The following is a 16,289-nucleotide window of genomic DNA, read 5'->3' on the forward strand; positions in this document are numbered from 1 at the left end:
GAAACAGCTGGTGTTTGTGAATGCTCTTTATTTTGCCCATTTAAAACCTCCTTCTACCATTTGCCTGTGTAAATCTTGAGCAAATCGCAGTTAAGTAATGGAATAAGAACTGAATTATAGTCCAGGTGTAGGGTTACACACATTTCTCCTTATTAGGTAACCACCTCCCCACACCTCCAGCTCCTTCATTGCGCAGATTACATAACAGATTGTTAACCGAAAGCAGAAAGTTATAACATATATTAGTCCTGTCATAATAATTATGGATATAACCATGATCATTTTTTGAACTCAATATTGCCACACTTCACATTAGCAGCTAAGAGGCTATTCATGTCACATTGACTAAACAAGTAGTAATGTAATGTAATGTAATTACTGTATATCAAATTTCACTAGTTTCTAATGAAAAAGGAAACACCCTATTGTTATCCTGCGATCACATCATATTGGATTTAATGTAATTAGAAGATTCCAAGTTGCAAATTGCATTCACAACAGCTTTTAATCCATAATTATGACTGAACAACTGATGTATCCAACTAGGCCCTTCATAATAAGAAATTATTTGATAATAAAACAGTTGTACATGGTCATTAAACCCAAATTTAGATAGATACAGTGCACAATTTTTTAACCATCACTCTGTAATCAACTGTTTTGAGTTGCCTTGCCTTATTTCTCCTCTTTATGGGGGGAGCACCTGTCTGTCAGCTCACCAGTGGCAAACCCCCTCTTAACAAAGAAACAGGCTTGGCTCTGATGAGGAATATATCCATTTGCTGTTGTTAAGGGTGGGCCACATTTTTTCAAAGTTAAACTAGTCTAACTTGAGACTGAAGACTCTTTTCACTGTAAGTCTGACAGAGGTCAGTGAATAATCAGGGTTTACTGTCATTGAGCTCAACATCTGCTCACTCATCCATATGGGAACTGATAAGGGTGAGGGTGTGACTGGCTTCCAAACGTATTTGGGCTGTATGCTGGTCATCTCATACATAACAAAAAGAAGCATTACTGCAGAAACACTAGTTAGATTTGAAAGACGAGTTATATCTGCATCCTCTGCCTGCCGCAGCCCATTATTTTACAATGTCTGATATGGAGGAAAAAGTGCACAAAGAGGATTACAACAAACCAAAACCAAGACCAAAAGCTCAAAATGGATTTCAAACAATAGTTGTGCGTGAGTTTGAGCCTGCGGACAAGCTGCAGGTACAGCAGATCTTTTCTGAAGGGCTAATGGAGATGATACCAGACACCGCCTTGAGAGGCTTGAGACATCACCCTGAGAGTCTGCTGCTCTATTCTATTATGACAGGTAAGATCACTGCATAAGTTCCTTTTTTCTGTGACTGCTTCTGCAGCTTTAGTGTGGAAAAACAAAAGTTTTTGGTGGTACATACAAAACCCTTTATGTAAAAGCTCAATGATTGCTGCAAATAGGTACTTATACTTCCTTGTTTATCATGAATCCTTCTGCTTTCTTTCCTTGTCTTGCCTCATTTTATAATACGTTCTTTCAATTTTCTTTTAAATTCAATTTAACTTGGTAGTTTTCTGTATTCCACTGTATTTTTCTCTTGTGAAAGCAATCTGCAAACCTTAATAGTCTTCTATACTGTTGTTATGAAGACAGTTGCATATTTGCACAACTGCATATTTTCTTAATATTCACACATATCTGTGTATATCTTTCCTCCGGCAGTGGCATGTTTTGTCATCACCATGTGTTGGTGGGTGATAGGACTCCTCCCTGCTTTTGTGCTGTGTGGGCGCTACTTCTTCAGCAGTCGTGTGATACATGGCTACCTGGAGCAAGCCATGAGCACAGACATGGGTGACATTGAAGAGTTTTACATGAAGTCCCCAGGTATTAAAATGTTCACATGCAGCATGTTCTGAAAAATATCTGCTTTCACTATTTCCAACTGATGCAGTTTTTACACATCAAATGAAAATCACAAACAAAATAGCATTACCTGGATTCAAAAGTTTAGTGTCACAGCGTAATCTTTCTGCACAGTTTGTGAGTACAGTAATTTTTTAGCCTTTAAAATACCTGCAAGAAAATGATGATGAAAAAGATGAAATTTCAGTGGCATAAAAACCCCTAAATTAAGTTATTTTTTATTGATTAATATGTAAATACAACAAAGCCTTTTATCTGCAGGCCTAGTTGGACTAAAACAATGCTGGCAGATATGAAGTCCAGAAAATAATTGAAGGTCTTCTGCAGCAATCTGCTTAGAATAATAAATTGTTATGTTAAAAATCCCTAGAATAGCATCTTCTTCTTCTTCCTCATTAAAACTCCAGAATCTATAAATATCCAAATATGTTTCATTTCAAAAGTTCAACTGCTGTACACGAGACATACTTCTTCATTGAAAATGTCTATGCTCAGTGGATTCAAGGAGGATTCAAGGTTCCGCATCACACTTGAGTAAATTGTATATCGGGTCACATTTGGCCTAAAACTAATTTTGATGTCACCAATGATGCTCGGAGGTACATGCTTTATAAACTCAGATTTTCAGTGAGCGCATTTTCAGCAGATTAATGTGGAAACAGCCTTCAAGAGTGAAACATGAACATCAAACAGATCCAACTGAATGAATAAGCAGAAAAATGTTTAAATGGAGAGGGCCTTTATAGATTTAAAATAAGATATAGCTCTACTTTGTACACACTTATTGCACTCTTGAACAAAGAAATGTTTGAGTGATCGTTCATTGATAGTCAGAACATTTACTGCTGAAAGTCAAACGTTTATTGGGAAGACTCTCCAGAGGCATGGTGACACACAAACTTTGTAAAAGACATTAAATAAGCAGCTCTACCAAAACAAAGCATCAGATGCTGTGATAATCTTTTATGTTTTTGGCCTGTGAAATACAGTTTTTACTCAACATTGCTCTAAAGGTTATTCTTATCATTAGGAAATATATAACAACTACATGACAGAAGAAATAAAATTCTTGCTGACAGAGGATATCAGTTCATTTTCTTAGACATAGACTGTTACTGTGACTGTGAAAAGAAGAGACATGAATTGTGTTTGAAAATGAATGATTTGCCTTTGTTCGCTGTATTTTCTAATCCTTTATTCATCATGTTTGTGTTGTGTCCTTGCCCTCCACCTCAGACTCCCGTCTGTGGGTAGCAGCGCTGGAAGGCAAAGTGGTGGGTGTTGTAGCAGCAGTCGGCCAGCAGGAGCCAAGAGGTTCAGTTGAATTAAAGCGGATGTCAGTTGACCGCAGCTGTCGACGGTGTGGAGTTGGCGTGGCACTGGGGCGTAAAGTGCTGGAATTTGCTGTCACTCACAAATACTCCACCATTGTCCTGGGAACCACAGCATATACACCTGCTGCTCACCAGCTCTACAAGCATCTGGGCTTCCGCTGTGTGGAGGTCACAAACGGGTTTGTCACACCTGGTGCGAGATGGTCCCTCCTGGAACGAATTTTCTACAGGGTCAGCCATCATCACTACAGCCTGGATGTGCAAAATATCACTTTAAATGGACAACACTGACCCGAAGTGAAGACAGAAGACAGACTGTCCTCACCAGAATAGTGACCAAAAGTCATTGTCACGTTTATGTACTTAAAATGACATATGTTTCCGTTTTCCATTCAGCAACCTCTTGCTACCATGCAAATAATTCTGTTCTCTCAGTAGTATGATGTTGTAGCACCACTACACCTGTTAGAAGGGAGGTGAACCTGTCTGACTGTGAAGACTGGGATTCACCTCCATCTCTGGCCAAACGGTCTTTCTTTCTCCTGTAATTTCTCTCTTTATACAATTAAGAATTGTCAACGCAATCATATAAGATATTAACTCTTACATACTGTTTAAATATTCTGACTCATAATTCGTCTCTACACCAGTTCACATTCATAAATTCCCCATCATAACATATTTTTTCAATAAACACAGGTCAAATTTGTACATTTGCATATAAACAAATGTGTTGCATCTTTTATGGGTCACATTAGGAAAAGTCTGTCCAAAAGAAATGTGTATAGAGTGTTTTTACAACTCACAACCGGAGGAGACGGGGACCAAATCGCAGATAGCTCCTGATCCACAGCTACCCCATCTCAATTAATTGACATCTGAACTGAACACACAAGTACATAAGTATGCAAGTTTCAAGTAAAAATAAATTAAATTAAAATGTATTCAATCTTAAAATTTACTGTCATTGTTTCACACAACAAAAGTGAAATTGAGTCAAGAACAATGTCTTTTAACTGTGACTACGATCTTTCTGTACTCATACCCAAGTATTTTAGCAACCTAAACTCAATTATTTTTAAACCGTAGAGGTGATGGATCCGTTTATGGGTTATTTTAAAAGGGCATTGACAAATGATGTTTCCCTGTCGATACTGGTGCTATATGACAATGCCTTTATATAGATCACTTTGTAAGGACAATGATATTTTGTTGTTTAAGGCTGGTGATTTGAATAAATGGTCATTTGAAATTGTATGTACTAACAGATTGTGACTTTTTAAAAAGACATTTTGTTTAATATCAGTGTCTTTTGAATTGTACAGTCTGTTATTATCCACATGACTTTAGCTCAGTAAATATGCAATATACAAATATTTGTATAACTATGCATTGTCCGTGGCTGTACTGGCAGGTATTAAAATAGTGAATTATTTAAAATGGATAAATCTCATTTGCATTGCTTCGCTACTAACAAAGCCCTGCAGGTCTTTTTTATTTTAAGCCTTTACTCTGGAGTCTGTCAGTGTAACATTCAAATGAACCAAAGATTTGCTTTAATGCATATATCTCTGGGAAAACAACAATGCATCTTTCTGTACACACCTTGGAGTGGTCATGTCTGTACATTTGTGATTCTCAGTCTCTTTTAGAGCTTATCTTGACTACTCAGCTGCAGACAAGATAACAGTAGGGTGCAGCAGTTGATCCCAGCCCTGTCAGGACTCTTCACTTCCTCTTAATTTGTCTTCAGTTGGCTTACTAACTGTTAACACGTGCTGTTTCAGCAGCTGTTGGAAACTGCCATCCAAGGTTTCTGTCAAATAATGATTCAAAATATTCATAAAGTGAATGAACATAAAATGAAACCCTTTTACTTTGCTATTAGCATCCTCACAGCTATGGGTTCGTGCAGTGTTTCTCAAACCTTTTTCAGTCATGGCACCTTTTAAAAATATTCAAAATCTCAAGGTAAATGTAACTTATAGGGGAATTGTCAGCCTGGGATGATACACACGACCGCCCTATTCTTTAGGGAATGGATGAGAGGCAGATGAGGCTCCTGGTCCAGAGCTCAGTCGCTCTGTATTCTTAATGCAAGTCAGGCTCGACTTTTTCTCCAATGATATCCAAATCATGTCCAAAACCATGTCTTGAAATGTCATGTTTAATGTGTGATTTTATCTGATCTCTGCTGGTTGCTTCTGTGCCAGCCATGGCAAAGTCTCTTTTCAGTGCACATGAACCCAAACTACGCAAAAGACTGTGATAGAGAATAATGTTTAAATCTCTCCTTGAACATTTTCAGATGCCGTTAGAATGAACTGCATAAAGGAAACATCTTAACATCTCTGTTTTGCACTCTGACAGGAGAACTGTTGCAATTTATTTCACTGCTTGTGGGCCCAGCATTTTGTTGCAAATTGTTGCTTCTTAACCTTAGCTACTATATCGGTCATTAGAAAGCTAACCTCCAGTACACTCTGTGACACTTTTGCAGACGTCATCATTGCTCTTGTCGGTTGAGTTGTTGTCAATGGTATCTTTTAAGTTTGCTCAGAACCATTGCTTGATTTGACAATTTCATACCACATACCAGGCACAGTGGAAGAGGGCATGATGGGTCCCTGATAAAGATAAAGTACTTGTAGTTGTAGACCCTTTTCTTGGTCTTGCTGCCGGCCTAAACTACTCTCGTTGCTAGGCTATAAACAGATGAGGAAGTTGATGGATTCAGGGTCATCAAGTCTTTCTTTTCATAAAAACTTGCCATGATAGTTTGTGTGCACTGTTTCACCTAACTGTTTCATAAGTCAGCATGCATCACGTGGTAATAAAAAGAAAAAAAAGAACACTATTCATTCGCTGATTCTGACGTTGATGTCTTAACATGAGGAAAAGTGCATGTAAGACAAATTTTAATGATGCATCAGACAGTTAATGATCTGCATTTTCATCAATAAGTTGTAGCTATAGTTTAATAATTTTTGACGGCAAGACGGATGAAGCACCCCGGAGTATCTCCGTTTGAGAAAGGCTGGGTTAGTGAACTCGCACTTCCCCATTCAGTTCAGCTAAATGTAGTGTCCTCTGGGAGAACTTCTCCTTGCTGCTAGAAGCAGAAACGCATGAATATGCAGCATCACACACTGTGAGAATGAATGCGAATTACCACAATATTACTGACCTTACATCCTGTTCTCTGATCAAACTCACAGAATACATCACCATCACAGGTAATTTTCTGATGCTAATGGAAAACTGCCTTCAATCAATATAAAAGGTGACTCACCAATTATTTCACATTCTTACAATTAAGTCCAAGGTCTGTGCACACTTAATGGATTAAATTGGTTTACTTTTACTCTATATTTGTAAAGTTATGATTGAGATGACGATAATATGGCAGAACTTGCACACACAAGTTTGGGCAGCTATGTGTTTCCTGACTTTGTTTCCTGGCTGGGATGTGTCATTGCTGATTTGTTGTATCATGTTCACAGGAACCTGACTAAGCATGAGTTGTTTTGCAGTTTTGAAACACTGCTGATTAAAGTTTTTCTCACATCCACACACTTTTGACAAGTCATCAAGATCTTAAATGTAACCCTCAGCTGGCATTTATTCAATGTTTTGGGTATTATATTGGATGGTATTATAGTCTTCGCAAAGCAAGTCTTTTTAAACATTGTCTTGATATGAGGAACACATATTGCTGTAGCCTAATAAAAACTTCAACATACTCATATGTATAGGGTATACAAATGTATATGCAGTGGGAGAAATAAGTATTGCAGCATCAACATTTTTTTCAATACTATTATTAGGTGTTAATTCAAGAAATCCACACATATAAATAAACCATAAGATTAAAGCCCATAAATAAAGTTATGTGTAATAAAGTGGAATGACACAGGAAAAAAGTATTTAACACACTAAGAAAAAGCAACACACCAAGGCAAGGAGAGGCAAGGAACCAGCTACATTTTACCTCTATCTGTGCAAGTTAATATCAGCTGGGTTATGTTGATGAGCTATGAAAAGTTTCTTTATATTTGTGGATTTCTTGAGTTAATACCAAAGTCTGGTGAGAATTGTTATGTGAGTATCCTCATTGCAAATATATTTACTGAAAAAAATGTTGACATGTTTAATACTTATTTCCCCCACTGTATATACACACACATAACCCACATATGTGTTCATGATATCTCACATTGAGACATTGAGGCCTAACAGAATAACAGCCTCATAAATATTGAACAACTGCAAAAATATCTGGACAAGAAATGTAATATTTAAATCCATATGCCTTAAACTGCTATTTTCTTGGTAGGTAATGCTGTTTTAGTAACCAAAAGGTATTGGTTACTGATTAGTACATTTAAAATAATGTCTAAAAAGTAAACTTGTTTAGTGGATACATGTCAAGGTGTTTCCCCTTTTATTTTAACTAATTAAGGTCCAGCCTACAGTAATTAATGACCTCAACCCATGCTCTGTCAGTCATGGCGTGTCCCTTGATTGAGGAGCTTGTACATGAAGGAGCTGCCACAATACTCAGGGCACTGCAACAAGGGTGCACCTTCACAGAGAGATCAGACCCATTCAATCAATTAGCAATTTCCTGCCAGCCTTTCTCTTGGATTTTATTTATCCATGCTGTATTACCTCTTTTTGTGATCATATGTTTAAATTCTTCATATATCTCCAGCAGAAGTGTCTGCTATTGTGGAGCCATTGTGAATCCATTTGATCTGTGTTCACCGTCATATGCTGCTTATGAATGGCACACACAATTAGTCTGAATACTCAAGCCTGTTTTGAATTAGTCTGATTTTGCTCACGTGGATCGGTCTTTATGGAACCGCTCTTAAGCCTGATCTCATTTGTTAGGCTCATTAAAGTCAGGTGTTCTACAATATGCCCCGCTTTTCTGAGCAGGCTTTATGAAACGGAACCCAAGAGGAAAGATTACAGAAAGAAAACCACACTTTCACTGTTCATATGGACACCTGACTATTGTTTTAAGACACACTTGAAAAATGGTGAACCATTTGTCAACATGAATACGTCCAGGAGTGAGCTCTATAGTAATCTGAGCACTGAGAGTAGTGTATATGAAATGTGTAACAATAAGAGTAATGTGCGAGTACTGTATACTGCATCATACATTAAGTAGTATGAAGATATACTCATGAAGTTCAGATAAATGTGAGAAAAAATCAAACAGACAACAATATAATTCTACATTCTCAAAGAATCACTGTCTGGTGTTAAAGATACACATACTGTAGTGCATTAATGATCACAGCTAGATGAAACAGAGTCTGAACAATGATTTTCAAGCATTGTGTGTATGTACTAAGAGTGTAAAATAGCTGGCACAAAACTTGAGTAACCGACCTGACTCAGACTTTTACATTATGATGATATGAAAACTGCATGTTCAGCATTTCTGTGTTTTTTAGAATGTGTTCTCTTTCTTATATCCGTTCATGTCAGCATGTGGTTAATGTTTTGAAATGGGCCCAACGCTTCCTCAGATCTTTATTTCAGTTGGCACCAAATCAAAACTTAACAGGGTTTTTATTTAAGATGTACGGTGGCTTGATGTGATGAGTTTTAAGTATCTGGAGAGGAGGTGTTTATTCCAGTCGGACACATCCATATTTCACAAATAGGTTTAACTTGTTAGCTTGAAATTGCAGTTACAATGATAATAAAACTAATAAAGAAAGAAAGCTATATGAAATCTTATAATAGCACCACAAACTGCACTATCAGAAGGCCAAGAGTATCCTGAGTATTATTTCAACATAAACACTCCTCAGTCTGATTTTTCATACTAACTCAGATTCAGGAAGGAAGGATGGAGGCTCTTACTCCGCCTACTGACCAACTCTTAAATCTGGTCCACTGGTCAGTTTTGGGAATGCAGACATTACTGTGAATGTGGCATTTCAGGCAGCATTGCGACATTGTCTTTGCAGGGTGAAGTTACAGGAGACAATTTAGAAGTTAGACTTCAGTTTCAAACTCCTTAATATATCCAATTCTTTGGTTGTTTTTGGCTTCATCTCTTCAAGGAAAGGTAAGATTTACTTTGTGTATCTTAGATTCATGATCTACTATATTCCAAAACCTAGCAGTAACACACTTCTTGAATTATAAATCCTGGAACACCAAGTATATTATTTTAAGCTATTAGTAACAAAGAAGTCACATTTCAGCACACTGACCATATAAATAGATCATTTAAAGAATACAAAAAAAAGAACAAAAATATTGATACGCTCTGCATCTTCTTTATGAAAAGATATGAATTGGAGGGACATAAAAGAGAGTGAAATGACTGAAAGGGGGGAGATTTTGTAGTAACATTAGTAATGTAGTAAAACATTGAAGAATTAAATCAGATGCTGCTTTTTCTTTTTTGTTTCATTGTTCAGACTCTCCAGAGCAGATGCAAACATGACTGCCGAGTTCAAGTCATCAACAGTGACAAACATGGACATTGATGACAATAAAGTCGGCTACAAGCAACTTTTAGAGGATGGCATGCCCAAGTTTCGGAATTCAGGTAACAAAACTTCATTTCAAATAAGGCTGGATGATATTTACACAATTTGAACCATGAGACCAAACCAAACTGTCAGCAGTCACTTCCCCAAAGCTCCACAGAACATTTTCTTTTTCAGTCCTGTCTCTTTTGTTCCATTTATGATTTCTCTGAAATAAATTAATTAATAAATACACAGACTGACTACATCACAGTGTTTATATAGCAAACATGTGAGCAAACAATTGCCTATTTCCAAAGCTAACACAGAACAACATTAGCATTCATTTGGAGTCATGTGGCTGGAGTTAAAAAAATGCTCATACACCTTCTTTAAGCTAACTGCCCAGCACCAAACAGTAGACCCACAGAATTAGCAACTAGCTTGAAAAAACAGTGGAGCCTTAGAGCCAAATAGTTCCCTCAGGAATTAGCGGAGATGCAGACCTAAAAGAAGGGTAACTGCGTGGCGGTGTTTAGCTCAGTGGTTAGCGCACCCCATGTGCTGAGGCTATAGTCCTCGTTGCAGGCGACCCCGGTTCAAATCCCGCACCTGCGTGTCACTCCTCCTCTCTGCCTCCAGTTTCCTGTCTCTCTCTCTACTTGTCTGTCCATTAAAGGCATTAAAGGCCCCAAAAAATATACTTAAAAAAAAGAAGGGTAAATATTAGACTGCATTAAAAAAATGCGTCAGAAGCATGCTAATGTTGCTAGATGTGTTTTAACATGTTTGCTGTAACAACTAAAGTATAAAGTGATAGGATGTCGTGTTCTTACCTTGTTCTTGTTTCCTAAATGTGGCCTAAATAATCTACTGTTATTGCTTTAATTCAGTTTTCATACAATTAAAACAGGAAGAAATTTCAGGAAGCTAAAATGTGGTTAACAAAGTCGGCACTGGAGAAAGTAAAAAAAAATCACTGGGACTAAAGAAGCTAAATTAAGCTATAACACAGTATGAGACAGTAGGAATTTGACAATTTATTGAAAATGTGCCATATAATTTATATTGACGCATTTACGTATCTCATCAGTATCATTGGCTGTCTTAGGTCATGTGCACCGAACAGGACTGACTATTTGCAGCATGGGATTTGTTATGTTAATGTGATAATGTATCTGATTTTCCAGGTAGTTCATTCCCAGGATTAGCCAAAACATTTATTTCTTTGTATTTATTTTACCCATTTAAAAAAAATCTCACTTTAACAAATTGTTTACATCAAAAGTTAAATCAAGATAAAAAAGCTCCAGGTACCATTTTACTAGGTTTGCCAGTTCCTTTGGCTTCTTAGATATTTTACAAATGATATGTGATTTAGGCTGTTTTATGTTGTTTTGAGAGTTTCAAAATCATAATGAATCATGTGCATTTCTTAATAACAAATAATCAGCACTTTCTGTTAAAATGGATATCCTGTAGAACATTTTGTAATACCATTTGCCATCATATTACTGAAGAAGCTAACCACAAGTTCCTGAAATCACTTCATCAATTTCAAGTTTCTGTTCTTGCTCTTGCTGTTGTTCAGTCTACGTGGTGAGGAACAGCCCTTTCAAGGTTGCAACAGTTTGCCTCGGGCTGCTGTGTGTCCTCCTGTTGGCTGCGGTCATAGGTCAGAGTGTTCATTGTGAGTCTACCCTTATGCTTTCCCTGTTGAATATTCATCTTTCACAAATTTCCCTTATGTTGTGGTAAAATCACTGATTGACAATGTGTTTTTTATCCTCTGTGGCAGACCGAAGTGTGGAGAAATCCCATGAGGTCAAAGAAGTAACCATGAATAAAGAGAAAGACAACCTACAAGAAAGCCTGAGGTCGGCGCAAAAACAGAAAAGGGATTTTGAAGGCAGCTATAATCAGTTACAGCAAAGATATGACTTCTTATCTAAAAAGAGAGATCAAATACAGACCAATAACAAATTACTGACTGAACAAGCAAGCAAAAATAAAGCTGATCTAAGTCAGTTACAGGCTAGTGCTGCTGCTTCAAACAAGGAGTTAGAGGAGTTAAAGGCAACTAAAACCACGTTAGAGACTGCAAACAATGCCTTGACTCAAAACAACAAGATACTGCAAAATTCATACGATACAACGCTCAACACCAAAAAGGACTTAGAGGTCCGTTTGACCTCAGTGACCAAAGAGAGGGACAATTTACAGAACAAATTCAATAATGCAACCAGATCCAAAGAGCAGTTGCAAATGAACTACAACACTCTGATTCAGGAAATAGAGCATTTACAGGGCAGATACAACTTCTCTTCCAGTGAGAAAGACAAGATAGAAAGCAGTCACAAAAACGTAACGACACAAAAAGACCTTCTCCAGGGTACTTACAACTTACTTGTAAATGCCACAGAAGAGTTGCGGGCTTCTTACAATTCCTTGATTAAAGAGAAGAAAGAGCTTGAAAGCACATGCAAAAATGCAACTGACGAGAGAGACCTGGCGAGAATGAAAAACGACAACCTGACCGCTGAGAGAGACCAGCTTAAGGCGGACTTTGACAGACTGAATATAAAGATTCAAGGTAAACTGGCAGAAATATATTAAAAAACAGTATTCATTAAAATTGTTTCAAATTTAGAAATTTCCTCTCACCTGGAAGAATGCATGTGGCTTTTTTTGACAAAGTGATGTTGGTCACAGCTGAAAACAATGGTTGAATTTTGTCTTGATTAGATTTGAAATATAGACTCTCAGTACACAAGTAAAATATATTTTTGTGTGAAATGCCATCTGATGACAAACAAATGTTCTCTCAGTGCTCTTGAGGACATATGCTGGTTAGTGTTTGGTTATTGATCGATGAATACCATTATAGGTAAGAACTGTCCCACTGGCTGGAAAAAGTTTGAGGGGAGCTGCTACTTCACTTCTGTTAGCCAGAAATCCTGGAGCCAGAGCAGAGAATACTGTAAAGGCAAAGGAGGAGATTTGGCAATCGTAACGAGCAAAGAAGAGATGGTATGTCTGTGTGCATTTTTTAATATGCATGTATGTGCAGGTTTTACTATAAACATTTTTATTCTGAAAGCACAATGAACCAACTGGAGGGCTTTTGTTTGAATATCCAATTCCACAACGTGTCTCACACCTATCTACTCATTGTTTTGGATTTCAGTTTTCTACCCTCATCCAAACCTGTTTGCTGCTGTACCAGATAGCTGTTTTAAATAATCATTATTAAAAAAAAACAATAAAACTGAAAATGTGAGAAACTGAAAAATCTCTGAAAATGTGGTCAACAAAGCGGCCAAGCACTCAAAAGAAGCTAAGCTATGTAGTTCTAAAATGCATCTAACCAAAATGAAACTGGTCAATGAAAAAGGTGCTCAAGAATGTGTTAATGTTAATTAAATGAATCCCCAATACACCAAAACATATGGTAACATGATCAGTACATCTGCTGCATTGGAAATTAATAATAGGGTGTCTGCTGACAGCAGTGCACAGCTGTGTTAAGCTGGAGTTGATGAGGGTTGAAAGTGAACCAAAACAATGAGCTGAAATAGACTGAACAATTTTGCTATTAAGCTATGTTCTCCACTATACCCCAATTTTACTGTATGTATGACATGATCATAAAGTAAAATACAGTATTGTTGCTGTTTTTTTAATTTAATGCTATTTCATGTGTGAAAACCCACTACAATAGCTTTAAATTTATTGCTTTCCCCTCATAGGACTTCATCAATACCCTGTATGGAAGTGACAAAGAAGTCTGGATTGGACTGACTGATAAAGGAGTAGAGGGGCAGTGGCAATGGGTGGATGGGACCCCAATGACCAAAACGTAAGAGACAAGACTTGCATTGCTTCATGACCAAAATAAAATCTCTCCACAATGTTGATTTAAACTACCCAACGATAGATTAGTATTTGTTTTCAATTTGAATGTCTCCCTCTGGCCTACAGGTTTTGGGCTTCAGGCCAGCCCAACAGCTACAACGGAAGAGACCAGGACTGTGTGGAGTTCTGGCACCGTGCGACCAGACAGGGCGAGTGGAATGATGAGAACTGTAACCTTGAACAAAACTGGATTTGTGAGATGTCGGTTTGTTAACAGTTAAAAACCAACGTGTACGTTTTTGTCATTAGGAATGTATTGACAAGTTGAATCTAGCAGGTGGACCAGCTTGTGCTGTCTTGGTAATGTTGAACCATGCTTGTTTCAAAGGGAATAGGGATTTCCATTGATAGCTGCTCATATAATGGCTTCTTTTTGCCTTATATGATTAGATACTGTATTCACTAGCTGGCATTTTAAAGAATGATAACTAATTAATATACAATTTAATTTACTACTGTGATTGGTTGATTGACATATGAATGAGATGTACTTGTGAAATTATATAGAGGCTGATTTCTTTTGTGGCAGTTAAAGTCACTCAACGACTTCTGTACTCAGTTATCGTTGCTTGTCGTTTGACCAAGAAGGCATTAGTGCACAACCATGTACAGTAAGTGTCTCACACTGATTTCAGAGGACACCAGCAATAAATATACTGTATTATATTTTCAACATTAATAACCATTCAATTAGTGCTTTTACTACTGAAATGTGCCAGAATGATGTTGTACTATGCTTACAATTCAATTAAATGTATTGTGTTTCTTACTTTATATTCATATAAAGACATTTTAGTTATTCATTTATGTACACATACAATGAATTGATTGCACATTGTTCATCTTGTACTACTAATATAATGACTTGCGTTCATAGAGCTCATCTATATGCTCAGGTATCTTAAACACTTGCATGAAGCCATATATATTAGAACAATTTATATTACTATGTTCTTGTAATGACAATGATAAATAAATAATGAATGTGTGTTATGTTGCATTAATCAGGAGAGTACACAGATTCAGAATAATATCATTACACACTGAGGCCAAAAGAAAGTTCCTACCAATTTTTTCTACCAGTCAAGTCCAACCAAAAGATTGCACTTAATATAATGACCACTACACATTAGTGTAGTGGTCATTATATTAAGTTTTTGTGCTTGTGTTTAAGTTATTTCAGAGTTTGCTTAGTGTTGCTTAGTGATATCTGGTAGAGAAATGAGTACCTTTTCTGTATGACCATTTTCAGGTTTTTTAGAACTGACAAATGTCAAAGGAAAGTCAGATCTATTCCTAGGATGTTACTAGTATGATGGCCATTTGGCTTTGCCTATGCATATTTAGTTATAGCTGACTTTAAGCAAATACAGTTTCATGTTTTTGCACCACCAGAACCTCAAGTACCAGATGCCATTCAGCCAGCGCTTGTCAACTTTGTTTCCTCTTGTCTAAAGATATCATTTATTTCTACTTCTGAAACATTTTGGTCACATTTGTCACAAAGCAGTTCAGGATGTGTGATGAAAAGAGAGTCCATGTGGGAGATACTGTATAAGATGCACAAATCACTTACAATCTCTCAAAGAACTAAATAAAGTTTTCCCTCAAGATAATGAAACCACAGAAAATTACTGTACCATAGTTTGAGCCATAGTTCAACTTACCTCGGTGTAAATGTTTAGTTTCTTTCAGCTGATTTAATCTAAAAACATCTCTGCTCAACCCTGCAGTTGCTGCAAAATCAGTTTCATTTTATGAAAAACATTAACTTCATTACAAATACATTTATTATTGAGTTATTTTAATTGTATCCATTCTCTGTAAGTACCTTGTTTTATAAGGTGTTCTGTCACATGTCCCAGTTTCTTTTCCCCCCTGCTTCATATGTTCATATATATACATACACAATTCCTTAAATTAGTTTTTTATTATGCCCGTTATACAGGGTGTACAGGGTAGATGCTGCCTGAAGGGAGAAGCAAGCTTTTTCAACAACTTTTACTGTCAAGGTGAGCTACTGTAGATCAGCTGAACCCAATTGGCCATTTGTCACCTGAATTAGACCCGGTCAGTCCACAAAAAGAACAGACATCACACAATTCCTTCTGCTGTTCAAGAAAGAACTTCGATGATGAAAGGTAATTATTGCTTTTTGTTGTATGACTCTTTTTTTAAGTTAGCATTTCCTCTGTGTTACAACCCTCATACTACTAACCTTTACTCCTTTATGAGAAAAAAAAAATCAAACCAAATTGGTATTGCATTAGTAGTGCTTCTGCCAACACATTTTACTGTTAAAACAGGACCTTTAGGTGAATATATTGCTGGGAAAGCTGCACTGACCAACATTTATCTCCACTGGGCCACATAATCAACCTTCAGCATACACTATGCTTTGAAACCATGAGAAAGATAACCATCTTAAAAATTAAACAATACAACAGAACAGTGTAACAAAGATGATGAGTCTGTCATAGTGTTGCTTGGATGTTCTCCTCTGTTTGGCACAACAATCCCATAGCCAGAGATCCTACTCATTCCTTTCCAATCCGCCTTCGCATTTTCCTAAGAGTGTGTTCTCATTACTCTCTCAGTACTGGGTGTTCCTTTTATTTTCTTCCT

At 37.0% G+C, this 16,289-nt stretch overlaps 2 protein-coding genes across 2 annotated transcripts; both read left to right on the plus strand.

The window, feature by feature from the left end:
• Positions 1-1,028: 1,028 nt before the first annotated feature.
• Positions 1,029-3,537, plus strand: LOC128374544 (N-acetylaspartate synthetase-like). Its single transcript, XM_053334814.1, has 3 exons — positions 1,029-1,321; positions 1,709-1,873; positions 3,149-3,537. The coding sequence occupies exons 1-3, from the start codon at positions 1,093-1,095 to the stop codon at positions 3,535-3,537; spliced, it is 783 nt and encodes a 260-aa protein (XP_053190789.1). The 5' UTR covers positions 1,029-1,092.
• A 5,659-nt stretch (positions 3,538-9,196) lies between these two features.
• Positions 9,197-14,648, plus strand: LOC128374533 (CD209 antigen-like). Its single transcript, XM_053334807.1, has 7 exons — positions 9,197-9,340; positions 9,699-9,829; positions 11,341-11,439; positions 11,548-12,342; positions 12,637-12,779; positions 13,499-13,608; positions 13,731-14,648. The coding sequence occupies exons 2-7, from the start codon at positions 9,721-9,723 to the stop codon at positions 13,876-13,878; spliced, it is 1,404 nt and encodes a 467-aa protein (XP_053190782.1). The 5' UTR covers positions 9,197-9,340; positions 9,699-9,720; the 3' UTR covers positions 13,879-14,648.
• Positions 14,649-16,289: the final 1,641 nt, after the last annotated feature.

This window comes from Scomber japonicus, chromosome 2, assembly GCF_027409825.1.
Source record: "Scomber japonicus isolate fScoJap1 chromosome 2, fScoJap1.pri, whole genome shotgun sequence".
Classification (NCBI taxonomy): Eukaryota; Metazoa; Chordata; class Actinopteri; order Scombriformes; family Scombridae; genus Scomber; species Scomber japonicus.

Bases quoted from the DNA above. Each gene is read 5' to 3' on its own strand.
- LOC128374544 (XM_053334814.1), top strand. From the start codon at position 1,093: ATGTCTGATATGGAGGAAAAAGTGCACAAAGAGGATTACAACAAACCA. The intron at 1,322-1,708 runs GTAAGATCACTG...TTCCTCCGGCAG, and splicing joins GCTCTATTCTATTATGACAG to TGGCATGTTTTGTCATCACC. The intron at 1,874-3,148 runs GTATTAAAATGT...CCTCCACCTCAG, and splicing joins GTTTTACATGAAGTCCCCAG to ACTCCCGTCTGTGGGTAGCA.
- LOC128374533 (XM_053334807.1), top strand. From the start codon at position 9,721: ATGACTGCCGAGTTCAAGTCATCAACAGTGACAAACATGGACATTGAT. The intron at 12,343-12,636 runs GTAAACTGGCAG...ATACCATTATAG, and splicing joins ACTGAATATAAAGATTCAAG to GTAAGAACTGTCCCACTGGC. The intron at 13,609-13,730 runs GTAAGAGACAAG...TCTGGCCTACAG, and splicing joins GGGACCCCAATGACCAAAAC to GTTTTGGGCTTCAGGCCAGC.